The sequence below is a fragment of the Populus trichocarpa genome, chromosome 18 (assembly GCF_000002775.5).
Source record: "Populus trichocarpa isolate Nisqually-1 chromosome 18, P.trichocarpa_v4.1, whole genome shotgun sequence".
Classification (NCBI taxonomy): Eukaryota; Viridiplantae; Streptophyta; class Magnoliopsida; order Malpighiales; family Salicaceae; genus Populus; species Populus trichocarpa.
The window spans coordinates 14246698-14269286 of NC_037302.2; the positions used below are offsets into that span (position 1 = coordinate 14246698).

General features: G+C 31.7%; 3 protein-coding genes across 8 annotated transcripts; 1 reads left to right on the forward strand and 2 right to left on the reverse strand.

Annotated features, from left to right (window-relative positions):
- Nucleotides 1-241: 241 nt before the first annotated feature.
- On the forward strand, nt 242-4599 carry LOC7490466 (protein trichome birefringence-like 5). Of its 3 annotated transcripts, none has more exons than XM_024589743.2 (5): nt 242-1022; nt 1917-2109; nt 2664-2869; nt 3575-3733; nt 3979-4599. In XM_024589743.2, exons 1-5 carry the CDS (start codon nt 394-396, stop codon nt 4082-4084), a joined length of 1293 nt encoding a protein of 430 aa, XP_024445511.2. In that variant the 5' UTR covers nt 242-393; the 3' UTR covers nt 4085-4599. The 3 variants fall into 3 exon arrangements, with proteins under 3 accessions (XP_024445511.2, XP_024445510.2, XP_002324663.4); XM_024589742.2 differs by having other exon boundaries at nt 254-1022; nt 4029-4599; XM_002324627.4 differs by having other exon boundaries at nt 257-1022; nt 2676-2869; nt 4029-4599.
- A 5457-nt stretch (nt 4600-10056) lies between these two features.
- On the reverse strand, nt 10057-11648 carry LOC7490467 (homeobox-leucine zipper protein HAT14). 2 transcript variants are annotated; one of them, XM_024590799.2, is made up of 3 exons: nt 11232-11648; nt 10740-10852; nt 10057-10598 (listed from the first exon to the last, which is right to left on the reverse strand). In XM_024590799.2, the coding sequence occupies exons 1-3, from the start codon at nt 11565-11567 to the stop codon at nt 10391-10393; spliced, it is 657 nt and encodes a 218-aa protein (XP_024446567.1). In that variant the 5' UTR covers nt 11568-11648; the 3' UTR covers nt 10057-10390. The 2 variants fall into 2 exon arrangements, with proteins under 2 accessions (XP_024446567.1, XP_024446568.1); XM_024590800.2 differs by having other exon boundaries at nt 10740-10819; nt 11232-11645.
- Nucleotides 11649-17784: 6136 nt separating this feature from the next.
- LOC7484038 (uncharacterized) lies at nt 17785-22566 on the reverse strand. 3 transcript variants are annotated; one of them, XM_024590526.2, is made up of 4 exons: nt 22356-22566; nt 20906-21139; nt 19411-20664; nt 17785-18403 (listed from the first exon to the last, which is right to left on the reverse strand). In XM_024590526.2, the coding sequence occupies exons 2-4, from the start codon at nt 21073-21075 to the stop codon at nt 17788-17790; spliced, it is 2040 nt and encodes a 679-aa protein (XP_024446294.2). In that variant the 5' UTR covers nt 21076-21139; nt 22356-22566; the 3' UTR covers nt 17785-17787. The 3 variants fall into 3 exon arrangements, with proteins under 3 accessions (XP_024446294.2, XP_024446293.2, XP_024446295.2); XM_024590525.2 differs by lacking the exon at nt 22356-22566 and adding an exon at nt 21226-21652; XM_024590527.2 differs by lacking the exon at nt 22356-22566 and adding an exon at nt 21226-21651 and having other exon boundaries at nt 19411-20648.
- Nucleotides 22567-22589: the final 23 nt, after the last annotated feature.

Below are 22589 nucleotides of genomic sequence, written 5' to 3' on the forward strand. Positions count from 1 at the left end.
CATTTGAATTTAAAAAGTTAATCGGTTTTTTATTAAAATAATATTATTTTTATATTAAAAAAATTATTTGATAATGATATGATTAAGTTTGGTTTGGTTGAATTAATTTTTTTTAATTTAAATTAAAACCCGACTCAAATAAAATAAGATGGCGAATTGCTTGGTCAAGGTCGGAAGAAATTAATTGTAGGAGAGAATAAGAACATTTGGGCTAATTCCCAAACTACAAAATTCCCCAGCAAAATTGCAAGCCCAAGGAGCTAGGAGCCATAAGAAAACTCCCCAACCCCAGACCAAAGATTCTCTTCTCAACTAACTACAAATCCCTGCATTTTTTTTTTCTCTGTCAACAAGAAAACAGAACATGTTCTCCAAATCCAGCAAAACAAAACCATGGCAAATTCCTCTTCTTTCAACAACCGCAACGCTGTAATAACCTCAATATTCCTTGTCTCATTCCTTTTAACAGTTTTCCTCTTCAACAAACGAGCTCTTGAGCCCTCTCTCTTTTTCTACAGAGATTTCTTTCCACAAAGAGCTACTGCCCCCCTCACTTCCTCCCCCAATTTCACCCTTCCTGACTCAGAACAACCAGTTGACTCAGCGACTAACCAACCCGTTTCTCGAAATGAGACTATTGAGTCCAAAACTGGTGATGATTCAACTAAAGTGGAGGTGTCTGCTGAAAATGAGAAAGACAACCCAGATGGGGATTTTGAGTCTGGTGGGGGTTCGAGTGATAACTCAACAAATGTGGAGGTTTCTAGTGAAAACGAGAAGGACCCAGATGGGAATTTGGAGACTGGTGCGGATTTGGATGGTAATGATGATGATAAGTTGATGGCGAGTTTGAAAAGTTGTGATCTTTATATGGGTACTTGGGTGAAAGATGAAGAGTATCCGATTTATGAAGCTGGTTCTTGTCCTTATGTTGATGAGGCCTTTGATTGCCAAGGCAATGGAAGGAAAGATTCTGATTATCTTAAATGGCGTTGGAAGCCTTATGATTGTGATCTTCCAAGGTTTGTGCTTTTTTTTTTTTACTTAAATTGTTTGTAATAATTGTTTTTATAGTCTATTTAGGTGCACAATGTAATTGTATGTCATGATTTAGGAGATATTGCAAAAATTTGGCCTTTGAGACAATGTGATATTATTTATAGAAATGGAGATCGCTGGTTGCTTTTGCAATCAATTCTTTCTTCTGCAATCCTGTGCCTTATTTGTCTTTCCATATGTTTCTCTCGTCTACTTCCCAACCTTAGTGGCTTGCTGCAAGATTATCTTGCTATTTCCTAGGTTACTACAGCTTGTATATTGCTGTTGTAAGTAGTGAGTTTGTTGGTGTAATGCTTACTAATTCTAGTATGTGTGTAGTGGAACTTCAGTCTCCCGGTGCTTATTTTCTCTCTTCTTCTTTTTTATGGACCTTTTTTGGTGGTGCAAGTGAAATTTTATATGCTAGAGCACCTTCTTCTGCGTTGGTTTTACAATTTATCATGTATTCCCATCATTCAAGCAGAAGTTCACCAAGGTTCTTAAAACTATCCGTTCCTTTAAATTCATTTACATAAGAATGAAATTGGAGTCCAAGTCCTTGGAAATAAGGTAGGATAATACTTAATTATGATAGAAGCATAATGGGTATAGATAATAGTGTCTGTCTTCAGTTAATCTGTATGTGTAAATATATGCATGTGTGTGTTTATTCACTTATTTAACTTGGACTATTCATTGCCACTAATAAATCCTAGCTTCTCCTCTATGTGACAATTTTTCCAGACAATTTAAGCAAAAGTGATTTTGGCCACATTGGATACATACTAACTACATTATGCTGAGCCTCATTATTTTCAATAATGTTACATATTTATCAGAAATGCAATTCTTTTTCTGCATTCGCATTTCACTCGTAGGTTTAATGCAACAGACTTCTTGACAAGATTGAGAGGGAAGAGGCTCATGCTAGTTGGAGACTCCATGAATCGAAATCAGTTTGAATCAATGCTATGTCTCCTCCGTGAAGGCCTGCCTGATAAGAGCAAAATGTTTGAGATCCATGGCAACAAGATAACGAAGGGAAGAGGCTACTATGTTTTCAAATTTGTGGTAATCATATATTTTTATATAATTATACTGCTTCAATAGTTTCTTTATGCTGCTTCTATTGTTTACTCCTCTATCAAGAGCAGAATATAGCATTAACCAATGTTATAGTAGTTAAATTGAGCAAAGATAGAGGGTCAGAAAAGGCCAGCGACATTCCAAAAATTTAGTTGATGCATTCTGTCTTGAGCACATACTTGTTACAGATATGAATGGTGATAGGTGTGCATGGCTGCAATGATACCTTGTCCTTGTTGGGAATCATCCATTTCTTCTAGAAAACACTTTGAAATTTTGCATGTATTTTAATATAAAACTGCTGTACCTGCATAAAAATTTCTTTATAAATTATTTTCTCATTTGTTTCTCGTTCAAAAAATTTATTGGTTTCATAACTGGGTTTTGTCATTTACACATAAATTCTCTCTCTCATTGGAATCCACAAGAGTCCGTCTGGATAGACAACAATCTATTCATAAAAACATAATTTGTAAATACAGCATGTCATCATTGTTTATTCTTCCCAAAAAAAAAAAACAGGTTGATGATGTTAATAGGTGCTTGGGCAGGATTATGAGTGTACTGTGGAATTTGTGAGGTCACATTTCCTTGTGAAAGAAGGGGTGCACATAAACGCACAAGGAAGCTCAAATCCAACTTTATCTATAGATGTAATTGACAAGACAGCTGGCCGATGGAAGAGGGCTGACATTCTGGTTTTTAATACTGGGCACTGGTGGGCTCATGGAAAGACAGCTCGAGGGTATGTTTGAATTGTTGTCATTATATTTTGAATTGTGATACCACTTAAATTGTGGATTTGTTATATCATTAAAACAGGATAGTATTTTTCCATGTTCATATTATTTCTGTCTGCTCTTTTTGGTCCAGTAGTTAGGTTGAATGACAATGGCAATCCTCCCACTCCCATGATCCCTCCCATTGATGTGGAATGGGATTTTTCTTTCGTAACAAATATGTGAGTGGGGTTTAACTCTGGACTATTGGGACATCACCAAGTGGCTTTATTAATTAGGTTAAATGGCACCCGCTCTGCTATTTCTAGTTTGAGAGCGACTTTGGTACTCTGTTTTTCCTTTTGGTGTTAATAGCAAAAAAACAACGAAATTAGTATTGAACAAAAAGAAAATGTGAGATTTGTGTAGGAATCGCTTTTTACCTATTTTTTAGACCAGAAATTAGTCCCTTCTGGTAACGATTCTATGCCCTGCATATTGCTGGAAAATTCTCTTGTATGAACCTTAGCTTGTATCCAGATTATTTAGTTTAGTTGATTTATAAATATCTAAGCATGTGTTTTAACTATGAAATCATAATGGTACAAGTCCCATTCAGTAAAGTATGTCCTTGCAGGTTGTGTCTATCAAGTGTTTGCTCTCTCTTAAGTATTTGTGTGTGTGTCTAGAACTTGCAATAAGAAGGTTACAGATACTGCTTAATTGTGCAGGAAAAATTACTATAAAGAAGGTGACTATCTCTATCCAAAGTTTGATGCAGTTGAGGCTTACAGAAGGGCTCTGAAGACCTGGGCAAAATGGATTGACCAAAATGTGGATCCGAAAAAGCAGTTAGTGTTCTATCGTGGATACTCCTCAGCCCATTTCAGGTACATTTTTGCTTCAGTTTTTTTCCAACTGAGCTTTCATCCCTAGACTTTGTTTATGTTATAAACAGGATAGAGGAGAGAGTATATTTTACCCAATTTTCCTTTTCTTCGGCATTAAGAAATGTGGAAAACTCGGTTATTTAATATTGGAGTCTGTTAATTAGTAGTCACAGCTTAGATCGTCTCCGTCACTCTTTCTATATTCGGAACTTTTCTTGAAGAAAGCAAATGTTTTGTTGAAACAGTTATGAATACTCAATTATTTATTCCTTTCCACATTATTTCCAACAAGCAGAGGTGGGGACTGGGATTCAGGAGGGACATGCAATGGGGAGACTGAACCAGTTTTAAGTGGGGCAATTCTCAACAACTATCCTGTCAAAATGAAGATAGTAGAGGAGGTAATCCAGGAAATGAAGAATCCAGTTACACTACTAAATGTGACAAGGTTGACCAATTTTCGAAAGGATGGACATCCATCAATCTTTGGCAAGAACGCAACTGCAGGGATAAAGGTTTCAACAAGGCGCCAAGACTGCAGCCATTGGTGTGTTCCAGGCGTCCCTGATGCATGGAATGAGCTGATATATGCAACTTTGCTTCAACAAACAGTTTCCAAGAGTTGAAACAGCAATCTTCGCTTCCCATTTTAAACAGGGAAATCTTTTTTATAGTTTTACTTTGACTAGGTACGGAGAATTCCAAGTTTTGTGTTGTACAAGACTTGCAATGTGAATTCTGGATTTGCAAGTCATGGAAAAATATTTTTTCTTACAACCATTTATTGGTGCATGATATATACATACATATATATAAACATATATGCATATGTGAAAGGTTTACTGATGATTCGAGAAGTTTTACCACATCTGGTCTTGCCTCTTCAACACTTGAGGTTGCTTCTGTGGTGGGCCTTTTTCTGAGAAGGTTTCCACGAAATAATGCCTTAGCTTAAAGCTGTTGCCACCAGACTCCGCTTCTCGGCCCTGGACCATGAAACATGGGTCCATCATATATAATCACATTGTAGTTTCAGCTGCTTGGTCAATCTGCCTTTTTATTCTTGGTATAATATTTCGTTTTTTGCCCGCAAGAAAAGTCAACCAGGTAACAACAGGAATGATTGCTGTCATTTTGGGTTAAGATCTGGACTTAGTTTTATCCAATGATCTTCACTAACTAAATAGCAAAACAAGTGAACAGAACGAAAAGCTTCCAAGAAACGTTGACATGCTGCTTATTTTCTAACAAGAGAAATTTGACTTATCTCATGCTTGTAAATAATAAACATGTTATAATTCCAATATTCTTATTCTTCACGTTTGTGTTTATATATATATATATATATATATATATATATATATATATATATATATATATATATATTTTCTTGGTCTTGATGGAGAATATTTTTGAACTAGTCTTTGAATATAAATCCTTTCCTGACCAGGTATTTCGCATAGTACCGAATATAATGTTATGAAGGAGGATTTAAACAAGGATACTTGAAAATGGCATATATTAATTACAACGATCACTTTCTAGATTTTCTAGGTTCACACCTAATGTTGATGGAAATATAAAAAAGACAAAAAGACAACAAGCAAGAATGAATTTAAAAAGGGTTTTCACACAGGAACCTTAATCCATATTTTATTTCTAAATAGTTGTCTATAATCTCATGTGCTTGTCTAGAAGATTTTACAAATCTTTAAATAGATAAAAAAAAAAATGATATTTACAAGATAAAATACTATAAATAGAAAAGGAAACATAATATAGAATTTGAAATTAAACAGAAAATAAAATTAAAAAAAATTGTTTCAAACAATATTATCATAGGATAATTCTATAGCTAGACCTTCTATAAAACTAAACCTGTAAAATTATTTATAAAAATTTAAGTCTGATCTAATAATAAGATAAAACTTTATAACTTATTCATATTAAATTGTTAGTTTGACGTTAACAAAAAATTTTTTTAGATAAATAAATATGTTTAGACTTTTTGCATGATGAATGACAGATCCAAAACCTGCTTCACATAACCATCAAACTCGTTTGACCCGTCTGCATCAAAACCTTTATGCTAGCATGCAGAGAGTTTATTAAGTTTTTCTAAATATAGTAACGCTCTAATTTTTTTTTGTGTTTCAAAAGTATTTTAAAAAAAATTGAAATTTTTTTTTATTTTAAATTAATATTTTTTAGTGTTTTTAGATCATTTTAATGCGCTAATGTCAAAAATGATTTTTAAAAAATAAAAAAAATATTATTTTAATACATTTGCAAATAAAAAACACTTTGAAAAACAACCGCAACCATATTTCCAAACACGATGTGGAGGGTGCATATGTAAGATCCTTTGGAAAGCGGATTTAATTTTGATTGATATGTAAGTTGGTTTGAAAATACCCTTTATTGTTTTAAAAAATAAATTTGGTCCCTCAACTAACTTAATTTTTCGACTTAGCCTCTATAGTTCTACATCAATTTGAGTTGATGGAGGATTAATAGAAGTTATAATCATGGTAGGCGTCATGGTGCCAACCTTATTAATGATGTAGCAACTTATTAAGCAATCTTTATTATGATAAAGAAAAATTAGATGCTGAAGTCAGACTTCATAATTATGGGAGTGAATTCCTTTGTCTTATATAATGAATCGTTTATATTATTTTTTCGTGTAATTAATTAAATGCTAATTGAAATAGGCTTGCCGAACCCATGCATATTCCAATAATATATATAAAAATAATTTAGAATGTTGATGAGTTCTAGAAATATTGAAGTAGTTTAGAAACAATAATTATATATTAGGTAATTAGTTAATCTATTAATTTTAATAATTTAATTCACTTTTTTTTAATTAAAATGGCTAGTAGCCGGTGATATTGAGTTTTAATTAAAAAAATATTAAAGAGTAAAATCTTGAATTAAGGTTTTTATGTAATAACCTTATTTAACACGGTATTTTATGCTGTTCTTGCTAGTTATGATTTTTATGTTGTTTTTGTCTGTATCAGATATACTTTACCATTTAAAAAAATAAATCCCTTTTGAATTCCTCAATTAAATGGAAGTACAATATTGTTCTAGTTTGGTTTCATTGACTTAATTAGCCTGCTCTATAGGTTGTTAAACTAGATTACAAGGAAATTAAAGAAACTAAACCTACCACGACTTGATAATTAGAACTGAATTAAATCATATAAATTCCACTACATTCCAAGGGTTTCAAGAAGCTATCAGCAAATAATTTGGACAAGGCATGTGCTACTAATAATTAGGATCAATTAATTATACGGTTGAAATTATTTACTAATTAATTAGGAGCATCATTTATTAATAATGTCACCCCCTTGAAACTGGGAATTTTAGGGGACCTTAGTCTATATATGATACCTAAGGAATGAATGCAACTTAGGTTATTGTAATTTTGGTGGATTACTTCGGCACTCATGGCCTAAAGGTGGGTGGGGCTGAAGAGATTGGGGCAGTGCACCTTCCATTAGGCACACCATATTAAATTTTCTGGTATGGATTAAGCACTCATTCGTGTCACTCATGTCAATGAACAAATTTTTTTATTTTTTTTTTCATTTTCTTTTCTGGTATATAGCTTGGACTATATACGAGGGATGATCCTGTTCTTAGACTTGAAACCTCCAAATAAGATTCCCAGATTTAGTTTGATCCTTCAAGCATCCACTTAGATTAAGGAAGATTTAATTTATTCAGCATTACATGTAAGGAATAGTTAGGAATTTATACGAAGATACCCTCTTGGAATTGACATGGGAGTTGTTAGTAATTGTCAATTATCTGTTTTTTTCTAGTTATTTTAACTATCAGAAGTGTGGTTGTCATTGCTTTTCAAAGTATTTTTTATTTAAAAATATATTAAAATAATATTTTTTATTTTTTTAAAATTAACATATTAAAATAATCTTAAAACACTAAAAAATATTAATTTAAAAAAAAATATTTTTTTAATTATTTTTAAAAATACTTTTAAAATATAAAAAAAACATAAGTGTTTATTAATTATGGAAGAAGAAATAGCTAACAAAGTTCTTGTTTACAGTCTTGTTGAGAGAATTGTTTTCACTGGTACATCCCTTTATTTCAATAGTTAGTCTTATTTATGAAAAATATATATTTTTTATTTTTCATGAAAAACATTTTTTTAAAAAAAAATAAGTTATTTTTCATTTTTGAAATGTATTTTTCTGTAAAATAAATTATTTTTCATTAATGATTTTTGTATAACGGTATTAAGATAAGAAAAATTGCAATGTTTGTGATTAAAATGATTATTATAGTATAAGAAGTGATAATTAGTAATAATGTTACTGATTAGGATGAGATAATGATAAAATAATAATTATTTTAATAATAAAATCGTGATTGATGACGGTGATGTGGAGATGGTAGTACATATTAGTGGTAGAAGATTATGATGAGATGATAATAAAATAATAATTACATTAAAAATATTAAAAATAAAATAGTGATTGTAGTGGCTGTAATAGTAGAGTGATGATGAACGGTGGTTATATGGTGAGTGTCATGGTGGTATTGATACATATAATAAGTTAATATTGCTAAGAAGAATCTTCTCTCTTTTCTTGATATTAAAATATGTTTTTTTTTTCTAAATAGATACTATTCAACAGTTGACTAAAATATGATTTTTATTAATTTATTTTTCAGTATTATTTTAATTAAAAAATAAAAAATAGTTTTCAAACAAATATTTTCCACAAGAAACAGAATCTAAACATTTTAATTAATATTTTAAAATTCTATCTTTTCCTTTTGACATATGGTGACAGCCTGACTTATTTTTTTTTTTAGTTTAACATGAGTGTCCGAGTCAGCTTGCGCGCACCTCGACTAATCCCACGGGTCCTGAAGTTAACGACCATGTAAGCCTCTAGTGGCCATCATATGAGCAACCATATGACTTGAACCTGAGACCACAGAGGGAGCAAACCTCTTGGTCCCAAGCTCTTATCACTGGGCCACCACCTAGATGGTTGCCTGACTTTTCTTCTTCTTCTTCTTCTTCTTCTTTTTTATTTTATTTTTTATTTTTTATTTTTTTAATGTAGGGGATTCAAGGAAAGACAACTTTGACTATATCTATTTCCTTGCATTGCCACTTAATATTATGGAACTTAGTATGATAATTTTTTTTTTTGTTTTAGTTTTCTTCTTAAAAGAAGCTTCGATGAATTTTCCTCTCAATTAAAACGTAGCCTCATTATGAAATACATAATGTCGATTTATTTTTCTTTTCATGGCAGCACATAAACAGATAAGAAATCCATCACTTGTTGTATTAATTGGAAAAATCATTTATGTAATGTCCCAAATAAAATTTCACTAAAACTTTAATCATTTTCGTACATTGATTTTGAGTCAATTTTGTGCGATTGCTCAATAACTAAAATATTCATGAAAACAAGAAAAATTAAAGCTAATAATCATTCAAACTAGTGGCGAAAGCAGGGGACTGGTAAGGGCTCCGGCCTTAAAAAAATGTTTTCTAGTCTTTTTTTAATAATGTTTATAATTTTAATAGTAAAAAATCTTAAATTTTAATCGTTTTAAAATAATTCTTTTAATTTAAATTCCTTAACTTTTTTTTCTTGCTCTGCCCTTTATTCGCCCTTGATTCAAACCCCACCATGGCATTAACGATCATGATTGTCCTAAGCTTTTTATACCTCATACCGCTTCGAACACCTCTTGTGGACTTTTAAGTAACTTTATTATATCCCTTTTTTTTAAGGTTTTTAATTAACTATCAGAATATTTTCAAATTATTTTTTGTTTTTAAGTTTAACTTTAAACAGATTGTTTCTACCGTAATTCATGTATTTATAAGAAATTGTTTTTTTTAAACATCTCCTTTTATTATTAACGACAACATAATAATAATTATATATACTTACCAACATACAAGCAATGCTATTAAATTGACAGATTAATTTTGTGACTTGTTGATCTGCTATATGATATAGATTGGATTTCAAATTAAATTAGATAAAAGTTGATCCGGTTAAATCTAATTGATTTTGTTAGAACTTGACTTGATTTTTTTAATTTTTCTAAATGATATTATTTTGATTTTTTTTTAATTTTAAAATAATATTATTTTTAAAAAAATCTGAGTTTACCTGTTTAATCTACGAATTGAATCATACACCGGTTTGAGTTTAATAACTTTTTATATAAATATAATAGGTACTTTTCAACATTTGGAAGAGAGAGAGAAGAGAATATAAGAGATCAATTTGGTCAAAATCAAGCCGTGTAGAAGGATGTTGATCAATTTAATTCCCACAGAATTCCACAAACAATGCAAATTGTTCTGTTATTCTACCACAAGCTCTCTTTTCTATTCAGTAGAAGACTTGGGGCACAGTACCCTGCCCCCTTCAACCATTCCACACTTCAAATTATTTGGCATTTTAATTGATCTGACTAATAGCTGATTTACACCAAGTAGTGTTGATAACAATTTCTCGTCTATAATAAACCTACTAAAATCATTAATTTTCTACCGCCATTATAGCCGCTTTGCAATTAATTAAAATTGCTTACTAGCTCTTATGGACCATGTCAAAAACCGCTACATTTTGCTCGTTAGTCGTGATACTTTCCTTTACATGAAGAACAGCACATGGTGCTTGTGCCTTCCTTGGCAAGCTGAGTGTATAATGGTGATGATCGTCCCATTTTCTGTGACCTTAACTGCTGCAGTTCTTTCTTCAATCTTCTATTCTCATTGCTTAAACTTTCACAACATTTTTTCAAGAACTCACAGTCTACCTCTGTTTGCTTCAGCTTGGTCCTGCATGTTATTATTTTGTTGTCATTATTGGGAGCGAGTAGTTTTAACTATAGAAAAGAAACTGAAAACCCAAAAGAAACCGACAGACAAAAAAACAAAGATATCGTGGAATTAATTTAATGTACAAACTGAGTTATATACCTTGCTCTCCTGTTCTGAAACCAAACTTCAACTTGTCTTGGCTTCAAATTCAATTGCTCGGCAAGTGAATGCTTTTGAGCCTGCATGCACGTTGTGAATATCTCATCAAGCCACTGGATAATTAATAAATTAAATAACAAGAGGTAATTAAACAAAAAGACAAATAATAAACAAAGCAAGTATTACAGGCATCCTAATTTGAAGTTTTTGATAGCAGGATCAAGGATTTATAAAAAGTTCATGCATGAAGAACTTTGTAATTATTTTAAAAATTAAAGTTTCCAAACTATAATATATTTATTAATCATAAGTACTTACAATAATTAATGATATATTAAAAAAAAAAGAAACATATATTATTTTAATTTTCTGATATCTTATCAAGATCAAGAGATGGAAAATTTGTGTTGCTTTTAGCAGGATAGCCAGAAGTAACTGCCCAAGGAAGAGAAAAGAAAAGAAAAGGACAAGAAGAGCTGCTCAAAAGGGTACCGGATTAAGAGTGGTATGCCTTCTGAAGCTCTCCTCGAGCAAGCTGGATTGCTCTTTTGTAAGCCTGAGTTTCTTTCTACCAGAACCATCGATGTTACTATCAATGGAATTATCACGTCTCTTAATTCCATATTCTTCATCTTCTTCAGACTTGAAACATATCCCATCTGCCTTGTCATGATGATCCATATCCATGGCATCGTTTTTCGGGCACAGTGTAAATGAGAGGTCTAAACGTACCACGGGCTTCTCCTTCTTTTTCTGTGGCCATGGCTCATGGTTATCACCACCTAGTCCAAGCCCGAGTCTTGTGTCACAGTATCCTTCTGCTTCCATGTCCAGTGAGAGAGATGAGAGGACAGAAGAGAAAGAGATGATGAATATAATTGGCAAATGGAAAGAAGGGGTTAGGAGGTGACTTTATACAAGATTGAATTAGATGTTATTTAGGAATATATAAATGATTTTAAATATATTTTGTGTGATTAATTAGTGCACTAATGACAACTAAAATAGAGTAATAGAGTATCAATATAAATATATGTGATGAAAAGGGATTAATGGCGTGCGTTAGAGCTATGACCCCTTTTAGGGAAACCAAAACTCCCTCAAAGCCATATCATGTTTGACTTTGCGATTTCCACGGGATTTTAATTAATAATTAATTACTTCTGGACTTTGATTGATTTTAGTCTATTGCCCACTAGACCTTAAATTTCCAAACACTTTCCCTATTTAAGAAAACAAAAGAATTCTTTGTTTTGAATTTGGAGTCAATTTGTCTATGTATATGCAAACAACTAATCATATGTTCATATGATAATGCCCAGCAGTGTTCTTTAGAATCAAGTTAATAATTACATCTAGATCTTTGTAGTACAAATGCAAATTGTAAAATCCGATCTTGATTTGATTTTGATATATTCGAGTAAAAACCCGTATTATTAGTTATATTCTATACTTTTTTTTAATAAAATAATAATTAAAAAACATGAGATATATTTTCATCCTCTCGATGTTATTTATTCGAGGAATAAGGCTATAAAAACATTAATATAAGTAAAAAAAATCTTATAACACAGATAAATATTCAATATGATAGTACGTTCTCATCACATATATAAGGGAAGTAAATCAGTTATTATATGCTTTTGCAGTAAAGAGTATATCGGGCCGTCTAGTGGAGACGTAACAAGTTCAGTTATATTTCCTTTTCAATAAATTCCAATAAAAAAATTCCTATACAACCTGTTTGGATCTACCACTGGTACTCACCATGTAGTTAATGTGTGCCATTAAATCATTTTTCTTTACTATATACTTTTCTTGGGTATAGTTTCACTTCATATCTTACCTACTACTAATCTCATCAATTTATATATATATTTTTATTAATATTGGTGTTCGGGTTATCTTACATGTATCTCGACTAATCTTATGAGTCCTGAAGTTAATAATTATGTAAATCTTTAGTAACCTTGAGATTTAAATAACTCGAACTGGTTATCATTAAGAAGTAAATCTAGAACTCGACTAACCTACTTATATTTATTTTTTCAAGTTGGATGAGCTATGTTTAGCTGTTTGGATCCCTACAAGGATATCACAAGAGTAGAGAGGGCACAATTTTCTGGTTAGAGCACTGTTACGAGAAAAGAAAAAAAAAAGGATATATATGGAGAAAATTATTATAAACAGGGCATGTTTTCATGGTTTTTTTTCACAAAAATATATTTAACCAAGAATATTTTAAAGTCTTGGTGGAAGTCCACATTATTGTGGGTATTTATGATCCAAAATAAATTTGTATAATAATTTTATGTTTCTGGTTTTCCTTTAAATTACACTAGGTCAAGTTGCAAGAGCCTTTTTATAATTATTTACAGTACCAAAGTTTGAGAAACCTGGATTCCATGCATACAAAAACAGGTGCTAGCAATTTGAGAGCACAAAACGACACTGGAGTGTATCCTAGATTTCTACACACGATATTGTCTTAAGAGTTAAGCCTTGAAAGGATTTTTGTTAAACGAGGCCTAATCCCCCGTCTTAAGGGGAGTTGAACATTGACCTCTTGGTTTTATTAAGAAAAAAAGAGGGTCATTATCACTAAGTTAATACAGTCACGAGGGTAAATTCTGTGGGTGAATTGCATTTTTATTTATTTATTTATTAATCTCTCAATTAATAAAGATGGTTACAAATTTTAAGAATATATATAGTTCGATTGATAGTCAAGGGTGATATAAATTTCTTCAAAACACTCTTGCAAAATAAATGAATAAATAAATAATTTCCATCAACACAGTCAATGCAATTGAACTGCTGAAGTGACCAGTAATTATGCCATTAAACGTAATTTACCCAATATTATGATAGGGTTGAAATAGAAACGCCATAATTAATTATTTCGAAATGAATGGATCTTACTAAACTGCCCACTTGTAATATTGATTTTTTACTCTAAATTCCTCATATTTATTAAACTAGCTTAACTCTATGGGTTCGTTCACCTTGAAAATCTTGAATCAAACTGGATTTTTTTTTATTAAATTAAGATATTGATAAAGCTAAATCTCAACCAAATATAATATGATAATAATAAAAAAAAATATTGTTGTTTTAGTGCTCGATTGGAAATGCGGTGTAAACCAAAAAAATTTGATTTTTTTTTGTTAAAAATATTGTTTTATATTTTTAAATCGTTTTGATATGTTGATATCAAAAATTATTTTTTAAAAATAAAAAATATTATTTTAATATATTTTAAATAAAAAGCATTTTTAATCATAATCGCTGCACTATAATCCTAGTCATTAGTACACTAATTAATAACACACCAAATTGTTTTTTTAATTCTTGTCTCGTATTTTCCATCTTATTTATTCTTCTACTTTGCTATGAATATTTATGATTACGTTGTAGACATAGATCCAGCCCACTAAAACTCTATAAAAAAAAATTCAAAGCATTAACTCACCAAAGATTTTATTTGATTATAAAAGAGAGGTTTACATTCAATATCTTCTCGGAGAAGAAAAATATTGAAGACATTTTGTGTTACAACTGATTGATTGGTGTATTACTCATAATTTAATTTGAAATGGGAAAAGGTAGGGAGGCAATGAAGGAGATTGATTTGCTATATTCTTTTAACTTCTAAGTCCGAATCTTAATTTAAACACTTAAAATTAATTATTCTTTATAATTCACAAGGATATCCATGTGCATTTTTTTAAACTATTTAGACAAGTAATTTAATTTTAATTAATATGCAAACTAGTTCTAAGAAATATTCAATAATAAAATTTTAAGTTAAAATTCTTGTATGGTACTAAACCTATTTAATATAATTTTATGTTGTTTGTATTTGCTATCTCTCTTTTGTTGTTTCTATTGGTATCAGAGTTCAATAATTTCTGGTAATTAGTTGTGTGTTGTTTGATAATTATGGCGGGAAGAGATCACCAAATAGAACATGCTCGTGTAGGAAAGGATGATGAGATCATCTCTTGAAAAAAAAAAACGCTCGGTAACTAGTGATAAAAGACATGTAAAGACAAATTACAAAACTAACCTAGACACCATCAATGATAAAGCTACAGAGACAAGTTGAAGAATTATCCTATCAATTGATAGAGATGAAGAAGAAAAAATTAAAGGATCGAGTGGAGAGTTATCACAAATCTATGGTCATTTTTGAAAACTTGTTTCAGAGGAGAAAGCGAAGAAACAACTTCTTAATTGGAATGAGTGTCCGGGAGATTATGATGATCTGATTTATGATGAGGTAGATGTAAATTGATATTCTCTATCAATTTATTATATTTATTTTAATGATAATTATATTGATAATTATAGCAACAACAATGACAATAATGCCATGATGATGTAATCAATAGTAGCATACTCATTGATAAATTAGAGGTTAAATGCAAAGAGAATATAAAATGTGTTTAATAATAATAAAAATTTAATTTAAGTTATGTTAATCTGATTGATTACAAGTTTACTGTTAAAGCAAAAATAAATTTATTCAAGAGTTATATGCATACAACACATATTGACGAAAATAGTTAGAGGTCTGCAATTTGTTACTTTAAAATCTCATGAAAGAGAAATTATTTGTCAATTAATGTTTTCTATGTAAAATTTAACATAAAAAACTGAAGCTAATATCTAAAATTATTATAACTTGAAGCTGAAGTAAAGAAAGAAAAGAGGTTTGAGAGTTTTAATTGGACATCCACAAGATTAAGATAAGAGTAATTTAAATTTAAGGACAAGTACTGTAACTCACAGATAGATTGATGCAAGATTATTTTTTTAAATGTTATTTTTTCTTAGTTATTTTTTTTTATTTAGTTTATGAAATCAAATATATTATGCTTAATAATTCTATATTACTTTTTCTTGCTGTTTTTCTTCTGGTGTTGTGTACATCTATGAGAGGCCATGCTGCTTCAGCAATTCTACGTAAGTTTTGGAACATGAGATGATATAAATCTACTGATAGAATGATTGAAATTGAGAATCACAAAATAGATATAATTAAAATTGCCAACGTTTTATTAAATGTTCTCCCAGCCAGTTCTTAATTATGCCGAAGCTTACATGCGACGTGAAATATTCCATCAGTAGATTGGTTCTAAGAACAATCATAGCTGCATTGACACAAAAAATTATAACCTAATCTATCACAAAACCCTTCACTTAGAGAACCTTGCTGAGCACATTTTGCAGCACAACACGCATCATTGCACTGCGCTGAACAACGACCCAGACCAACGTTGCACCTTTTCTCCGTCCCACATTCATAGAAGCAAACACAACTATCACCCTGACAAGCTCCCTTGCCACCGTTAGGATATTTCGAAGCACATATATCACTGCAAGACGGAGCGCAAGCCCCTATTTGCCTTGTGCATACAGCAGCCTCTGCCGAGAGCTCCATTGTTGCAACTGCATATAATGATCATCATGCATGCGAAACCAAAAGGAAAGAAATATATATATAAACCATGAATTTGTGTTTTCAGATTCTCCGTTATTGAATGAGCAAATACATAACCCTACCTTAGCACCATGCTTAAACAGAAATGGAGGAAAATCGAAGGAATGAAATATTACCTGTTGCAAAAATAAACAGAACATAGTGGAAAAACTTGGCCATGTCTCCCAGTCGGTGAGAGTGCAACAAATATTCTCTTTAAGTCTTCGCAACTTTTGTGGAGGTGAAGAACGATTGACATCTCTATTTGTACAGAAAGAGATAGTTAAATAAGGTAATGTATTAGGTATGAAATATTAAAGGTATATATTTACATATTAGGTACTTGGAGATTTTGATTATTTATGTATTGGATATGCCTTCCTTCTCTTTTCGATTGTGGAAATCATTGGTGGTATGCTCCTATATATATAGTAAGCAATAATCTTTTGTTATATTGAGTATGATTTTATGTTTATTTTTGGTATGTCTTCCTCTTCAAAATATACCTATAAAGTGACTATCAAATATTTTTTAAAAGGAAAAGATAAAAAATTATTAGGTTTTTATTCTTTTGTTACGGTAGATAATTAAGGTAAAATAAAGAGAATTAATTTTGATAATTACCAGAATTAATTATTCATAAATTTTGATTCCAAAAATTACTTTTTTCTTTTTTTGTCCTCTTCATTTTAGAGATTTTAGAGTTTTTATCCATGTAGAGAGTTTTTTTATTTTGTTCATCGACTTCTAATTGCATATTTTAAAAGTGTAGTTATAGCAATGATAAAAGGTTGATTGCATCTATTTATTTGTATCAAATAATAAAAAATGAAACTTTAATGACAAATTATGAATGATTGAAAACAACAAACTACTATTGTTTCTGATTTTAAATTCTTCAACAAGTAAATATTTTATACTTAGACCATGTTTGGGAAGACGATTAAAATCGCGTTTCTCAAATTATTTTTTTATATTTTTAAATCTTTGTGATGTGCTGATGTTAAAATTAATTTATAAAAAATAAAAAATACATTATTTTAATATATTTTTAAATGAAAAACAACCATTACAATACTCTCAAATATCCTCTTACACTAATTTTCTTTAAATATTTTCTTATGTGATAGTATGCATACTAGGGTAATTTGATCCTTTCACTAATTTAACTTTATCAAATAAAAATCACATGCTTTATAACCCAAACTTTTGTGATATCTACTCTAATACAAGAATATATGCCTCTCTTTAGAGATGGACATATAGTAACTACCACTGGTTACTGATTGTGTGATTAGTGTTTAAAATAGTGAATTGAAACACTTATCTTTTTAAATTATGTTGTAATTTTAGGAAATAAAAGGATCGATAAAGACTATAACATTAAGAAAATATTTTAATAAATAAATTTTATCTATATTAAATAATTTATAATTTTTAAAGCTTACATATTACTTGTGTGCATCTATTTATATTTTTTATTAGAGTAATTCTTAAACTGAAAATAAATAATAGAAAAAAAGTTACATATATATATATATATATAATTACAACAAAACGTTTTCAACGAAATCCACTGCAATGTAGCGAGAGCATTCCATTCATATATTGCTTTCTGGCTTTCTTATACTTCTCGAGTAGTAGTTTATAGCTATCAATCACATCCTCAAATAACACTTCATCACATAACTTAGATTTAACTTGCATGAATGCAGCTTCTGTCATGTCCTTGTGTTGAGCACATGAAGGAAATAAATTTTGAAATTCACCGAGAGGTACATTCCAATCATGTTCTTGAATTGTTTCTGTCTCCTGATAGAGAAGCCTGAGCCACCTCATTCGATGAAAGGGATCTTCATTTTTTCCAATAGCTACTTCCACACTCCTGAATACTTCCAAGAACATTGATGCCTTGTTAATTTGATCAATTATGTGGTTGAAAGTGGTTTTCTGGTTCAAATATAACCAATCATCAATCTCCAAAGGCAAAACGAGAGCACCAACTAAGGAAGCTTTCCGCAACGTAGAATCAGAGGCCCCAATTAATTCAATCATTAGATGCAACAGATTTACAGACATGAGGTCCAGAATTCCAGACAATGGCTCATCTGAAGCTCCATGCAGCTGTTTTTGGGTCTTGTACCAGCGATGGAGTGCAACATGTGCAAAGCCCTCCCACCTGCAATTAAGAAACATACAGCATGGCACACATGAAAAACGCTCTCATAGATAGCCACAAATCTTAATTTCATCACAAATTCCAATTTTAATAAGATATCCATAACCATATCTTTCAATCCCCAACCATGCCAATTTTGGAAACTCGGATCACAAAATTTACACAATTAGAACTTTTAGAATACAGAAACTATGCAAGGGTTTGAAATTCCAGGATTCAATTCATCTAAACTGTTCTGAAGCAACACCAAGTAGAATATCTGTCCTGAATTAACGATAAACATTTCATTTGGGAACAGTGTCAGGCATGAATACTACTGCAAAAAAAACTACAAGATTCAGCTATCCAAAGATAAAAGGAGAGAAGAAAAACAATCAATTTGCAAATAACTACCTTGATAAGGACTGACCCTTTAAATTTCAGCTATCCAAAGATTCCATATCACTGCATATACAGTTGTACACTTCCATAGACTCCTTATCCTTAAACAACTAAAACTACCCTCTCCCAAAATCCACAGGATTCATCAATAATTCCTAATAGAGCCATATTTCTTGAGTGTATTGGTCATTCATAGGCCAGCTTACAAGTTACAAAGAATCAAACCCATACATTGAATGGACCTACAGAGTAATTTATTATTCTGTTTGAAGAACCAGATTATTAGCTAGCTTCAACAGATAAATGGCCCTTGGCAGATTTTGTCAGTAAAAGGTAACTGCTGGGAGACATGTAGGTAAGGATATACTTAGATATTATCAACCAATAAAATCAGTAATTCATTGACTGGCCATAAGCGTGCCTGTCCTCTAGGAGAGAGGTGTGAGGATTAATTCCATCCTGCTGTGAGCAATTACATGCTAAATAAATCCCACTCCATTAATTTGATAAATTAACTGAATTAGAGACTAGAAATGAAATAAAATTTGCTAAGCAGACCTTTTTTTCAATATAGATGACCAAACAAATCTGTTGCATTGAAAAAACAAGGATGAACTTTTACTTACTCAAATGGAGGTTCCACCTCAACACCAAAAGTGACATGTAAGGAAAATCTGGCTAAATCACTAGAACCATCATCATGTGTACATGCCTCATGAGGAAAGCCTCTTGGAATATACAAGATGTCACCTTCCCTCAACAGGAACTTTCTACATTCAGCTAAAGAATTCTGTTCCCCAAGACAATGTTCTCTATCAAAAGGATCATACAAGCGAGGTAGCTGCAAATTTGGTCGTGGATAGATTGTCCATTGCTTAGTCCCAAAGAGTTGGCATACAAACACGCAGTGGTCATCACAGTGACGAGCCAAGCCCTGAGAATTAGGTGGTGTCAAGTATATATTGGCACCTACTGATGGTTGACCAAACAAAGATGCTAAAGCATCTGCAACAGCTGCAATACTTGCAAAGCGGAACTCAACACCACGGAGCGCGATTGTATAGCCCTCTTTAAATGCTTCTTCACATTTCATAATATCCACGTTATTGAAAGCAAGTTTCTTAAAGCAGCATGGATCAACTTTCTTTTGAAAGAAATGCACCTCTTTTTTTGAAGGCTGCTCTGTTCTTAGTACCCGTATGTCCTGGTCATATATTATAGGACAGCCCAATTCACTTCTCACCTCCTCTAGGAAACTTATGATGTTCAGTTCATCTGAAGCAATAGGTACACATGAAATAAAACTTTGAAGAATGGATGCAACAAAGGTAGGACATGGTTCTTTACAGTTTAGAGACTCTGCAAATGAGCTTAAAATGTCATTTTCCTCAGTTAAGGACCCTGAAAGCCTTCTTACAAGAGAAGGAGATGATTCCCAGTGATGTAACATGAAATTTTCAAAACCTAGATCACTCCAACCGAAGATCATTCTGTCAAATAACACAGATGGCAAGGGAATCACAAATTCGCTGACATTAATAGATAACCTAAAAATACTTTCTGCCAGGCTGTTAACCGTAACGTTGCTCAAATTTAAATCCCTATCTCGACGTGATGACCAAGCATTGCCAAGTAACATCTGATCATGCACCTTTTCCCACAATGTTTTCAAAGAAACCAAGAATTTTTCGGATAGCTTCCATGGGATCTTTTCCAATTGCTCAACGTTGCAAGTATTAATTAAAGTAATAGCAGCGTGAAGAATTGACACTGCATGCCCATCTTCTTTAAAAGCTATCCTGGCACAGGCAACACTTCTCTCATCTTCATTACATAAAGAAACCACTATTGAAGATGCAGGAACCTGAAGGAATCCAAAACTAATGGATGTTAAGTCATTATACCAGAGGAAATATTCACATTTTGAACACTAAATATTTACAGAAACAATAAAGTCTTTAGTTTAAAAAAAGAAAGACCTTTTAAGTAAATTAACAGATGAGAATTTTTCTTTCCATCATAAATGAAAATCGGGACAGTTTAAATCAATCAAGCAAACCAAATTACATATGTAACCAAACCCTTGTAAAGGAAATGAGGAACATGGTTCAAAATACTCACATAAACCATTCTAAGGCTGAGAATTCCAGTAAACTTCGTCTTCCAATCAAAGTAGAAGACAAATCCAAAACGGCATTACAAGCAGCCACTGAAACTTTCCTTTTTCCACTCCCTAACATCAAGATCAATCCTTTCACTATCCCCTCATCCAAAGCAACCAGTTCATTCATTTCCAATGACACCAGTGACGCCAACCCAACAATCTCCGCACTTCGACACGCAATTCCAGCACACCTGAAACAATTATTTCCAAAAATTAGCAACACCCACCAACTGTTCGATAAAATGCACCAAAGAAAAAGGAGAGACAAAACAATTACTTGGAGCTCATGAGGATGGGAAACAGAGAGAGAACAGAAATGGGAAATGTTTGGTTGTTTGAAAGGATAGATTGGTGTAATTTGGTTAAGCATTTCTTGACTAAGATTTCGGAACTATTGTTGGGTGTGTTTTTTTGAGAATCGGAGAGTTGGGTTGCTGCGGCTAGTAAGAGAGGGAAGATGGTTGTAGTGTTGTTAAGGGAGAGAAGGGACGTTGTTTTTCTTTTGCGGGTTCTCTTCTTGCTGTTTTCTTGCTGCTCCTCCATTTCCATTTCTCAGTTGCTACAGATTAGCAATTTTTCTTAGCTCACTCTTTCTTGTGTTTATGGGAATTAAGTTCGGGTAAATTATTGTTTTTTGGTGGAAAGAATTTGGAGGTGGTAAAAAGGAGAAGAGAGAAGGCATTAATCAGATTTTATTGCATCCCTATAATTTTGGGGGTTTCTTAGTATGGTCCCTATTTTATTTTCTGAATTGATTAGGTCCTCTCCTCAAGATATTTTCTTAATAATGGTCCCTATGTCATGATTCCATCAATTTTTGCGTCAAATGTGAACACAGGTAAAAAATATAGATTTTTGATCTTAAATTTGTTTTGTATTTTTTTATATTGTCATGTAGAATATTTTTTAAAAGTATTTTTTACTTAAAAATATATTAAAATAATTTTTTTTATTTTTTATTTTTAAAATTAGTATATTGAAGAAGGGCTATATTGAAGAATCCAAAGATTCTCCTTGATGAAGTCTCGAGCGCGCTTGATGTTGAGTCTGAACTGGTGAAAGTTATGTGTAAACGAACAACTGTGATTGTATTATATTGTATTGTATTGATAAACCTGCTGCTTAATCTTTAAATTTATATGTCGTTCCTAAACTAAATCTTCAAACATTACAGGCAGTCATGACGGGCTGATAAAAGATCCAGAGGGAGAAGCTATTCCCAATTAATTCATCTACAAGAAGAAGCTAAGAGATCTAAATTCAAAGAAACAAAAAGAGATAATTCATGGAAAATGCCAAAACACATGGAGAGAGATGCGTCCATTTCAAGGGATGGCTCTAGGTCTAGAAGCCAGAAACTTTCTATTAAGAAATCCAGAAGCAGAGGTTCATCTCTATAACACATACCGTGAATGCTGAAGAACACGAACAGAACATCAGCATAGATGAGAATCCTAATGAGGTTTCTATTAAACTGCTTGCATGCTTCAACAAGCCCGAGCTGCCAGTTTTGTTGTTTAGAATCATTTATGCTGTTATACAGGGTATGGTCACCCCAATTTCCAGCTTTTTTGCTATGGAAAGCCTTTGGGATGTACCATAAACCTCCAGAGGAGAAGCAAAGAGATTCCAAGTTCTGGG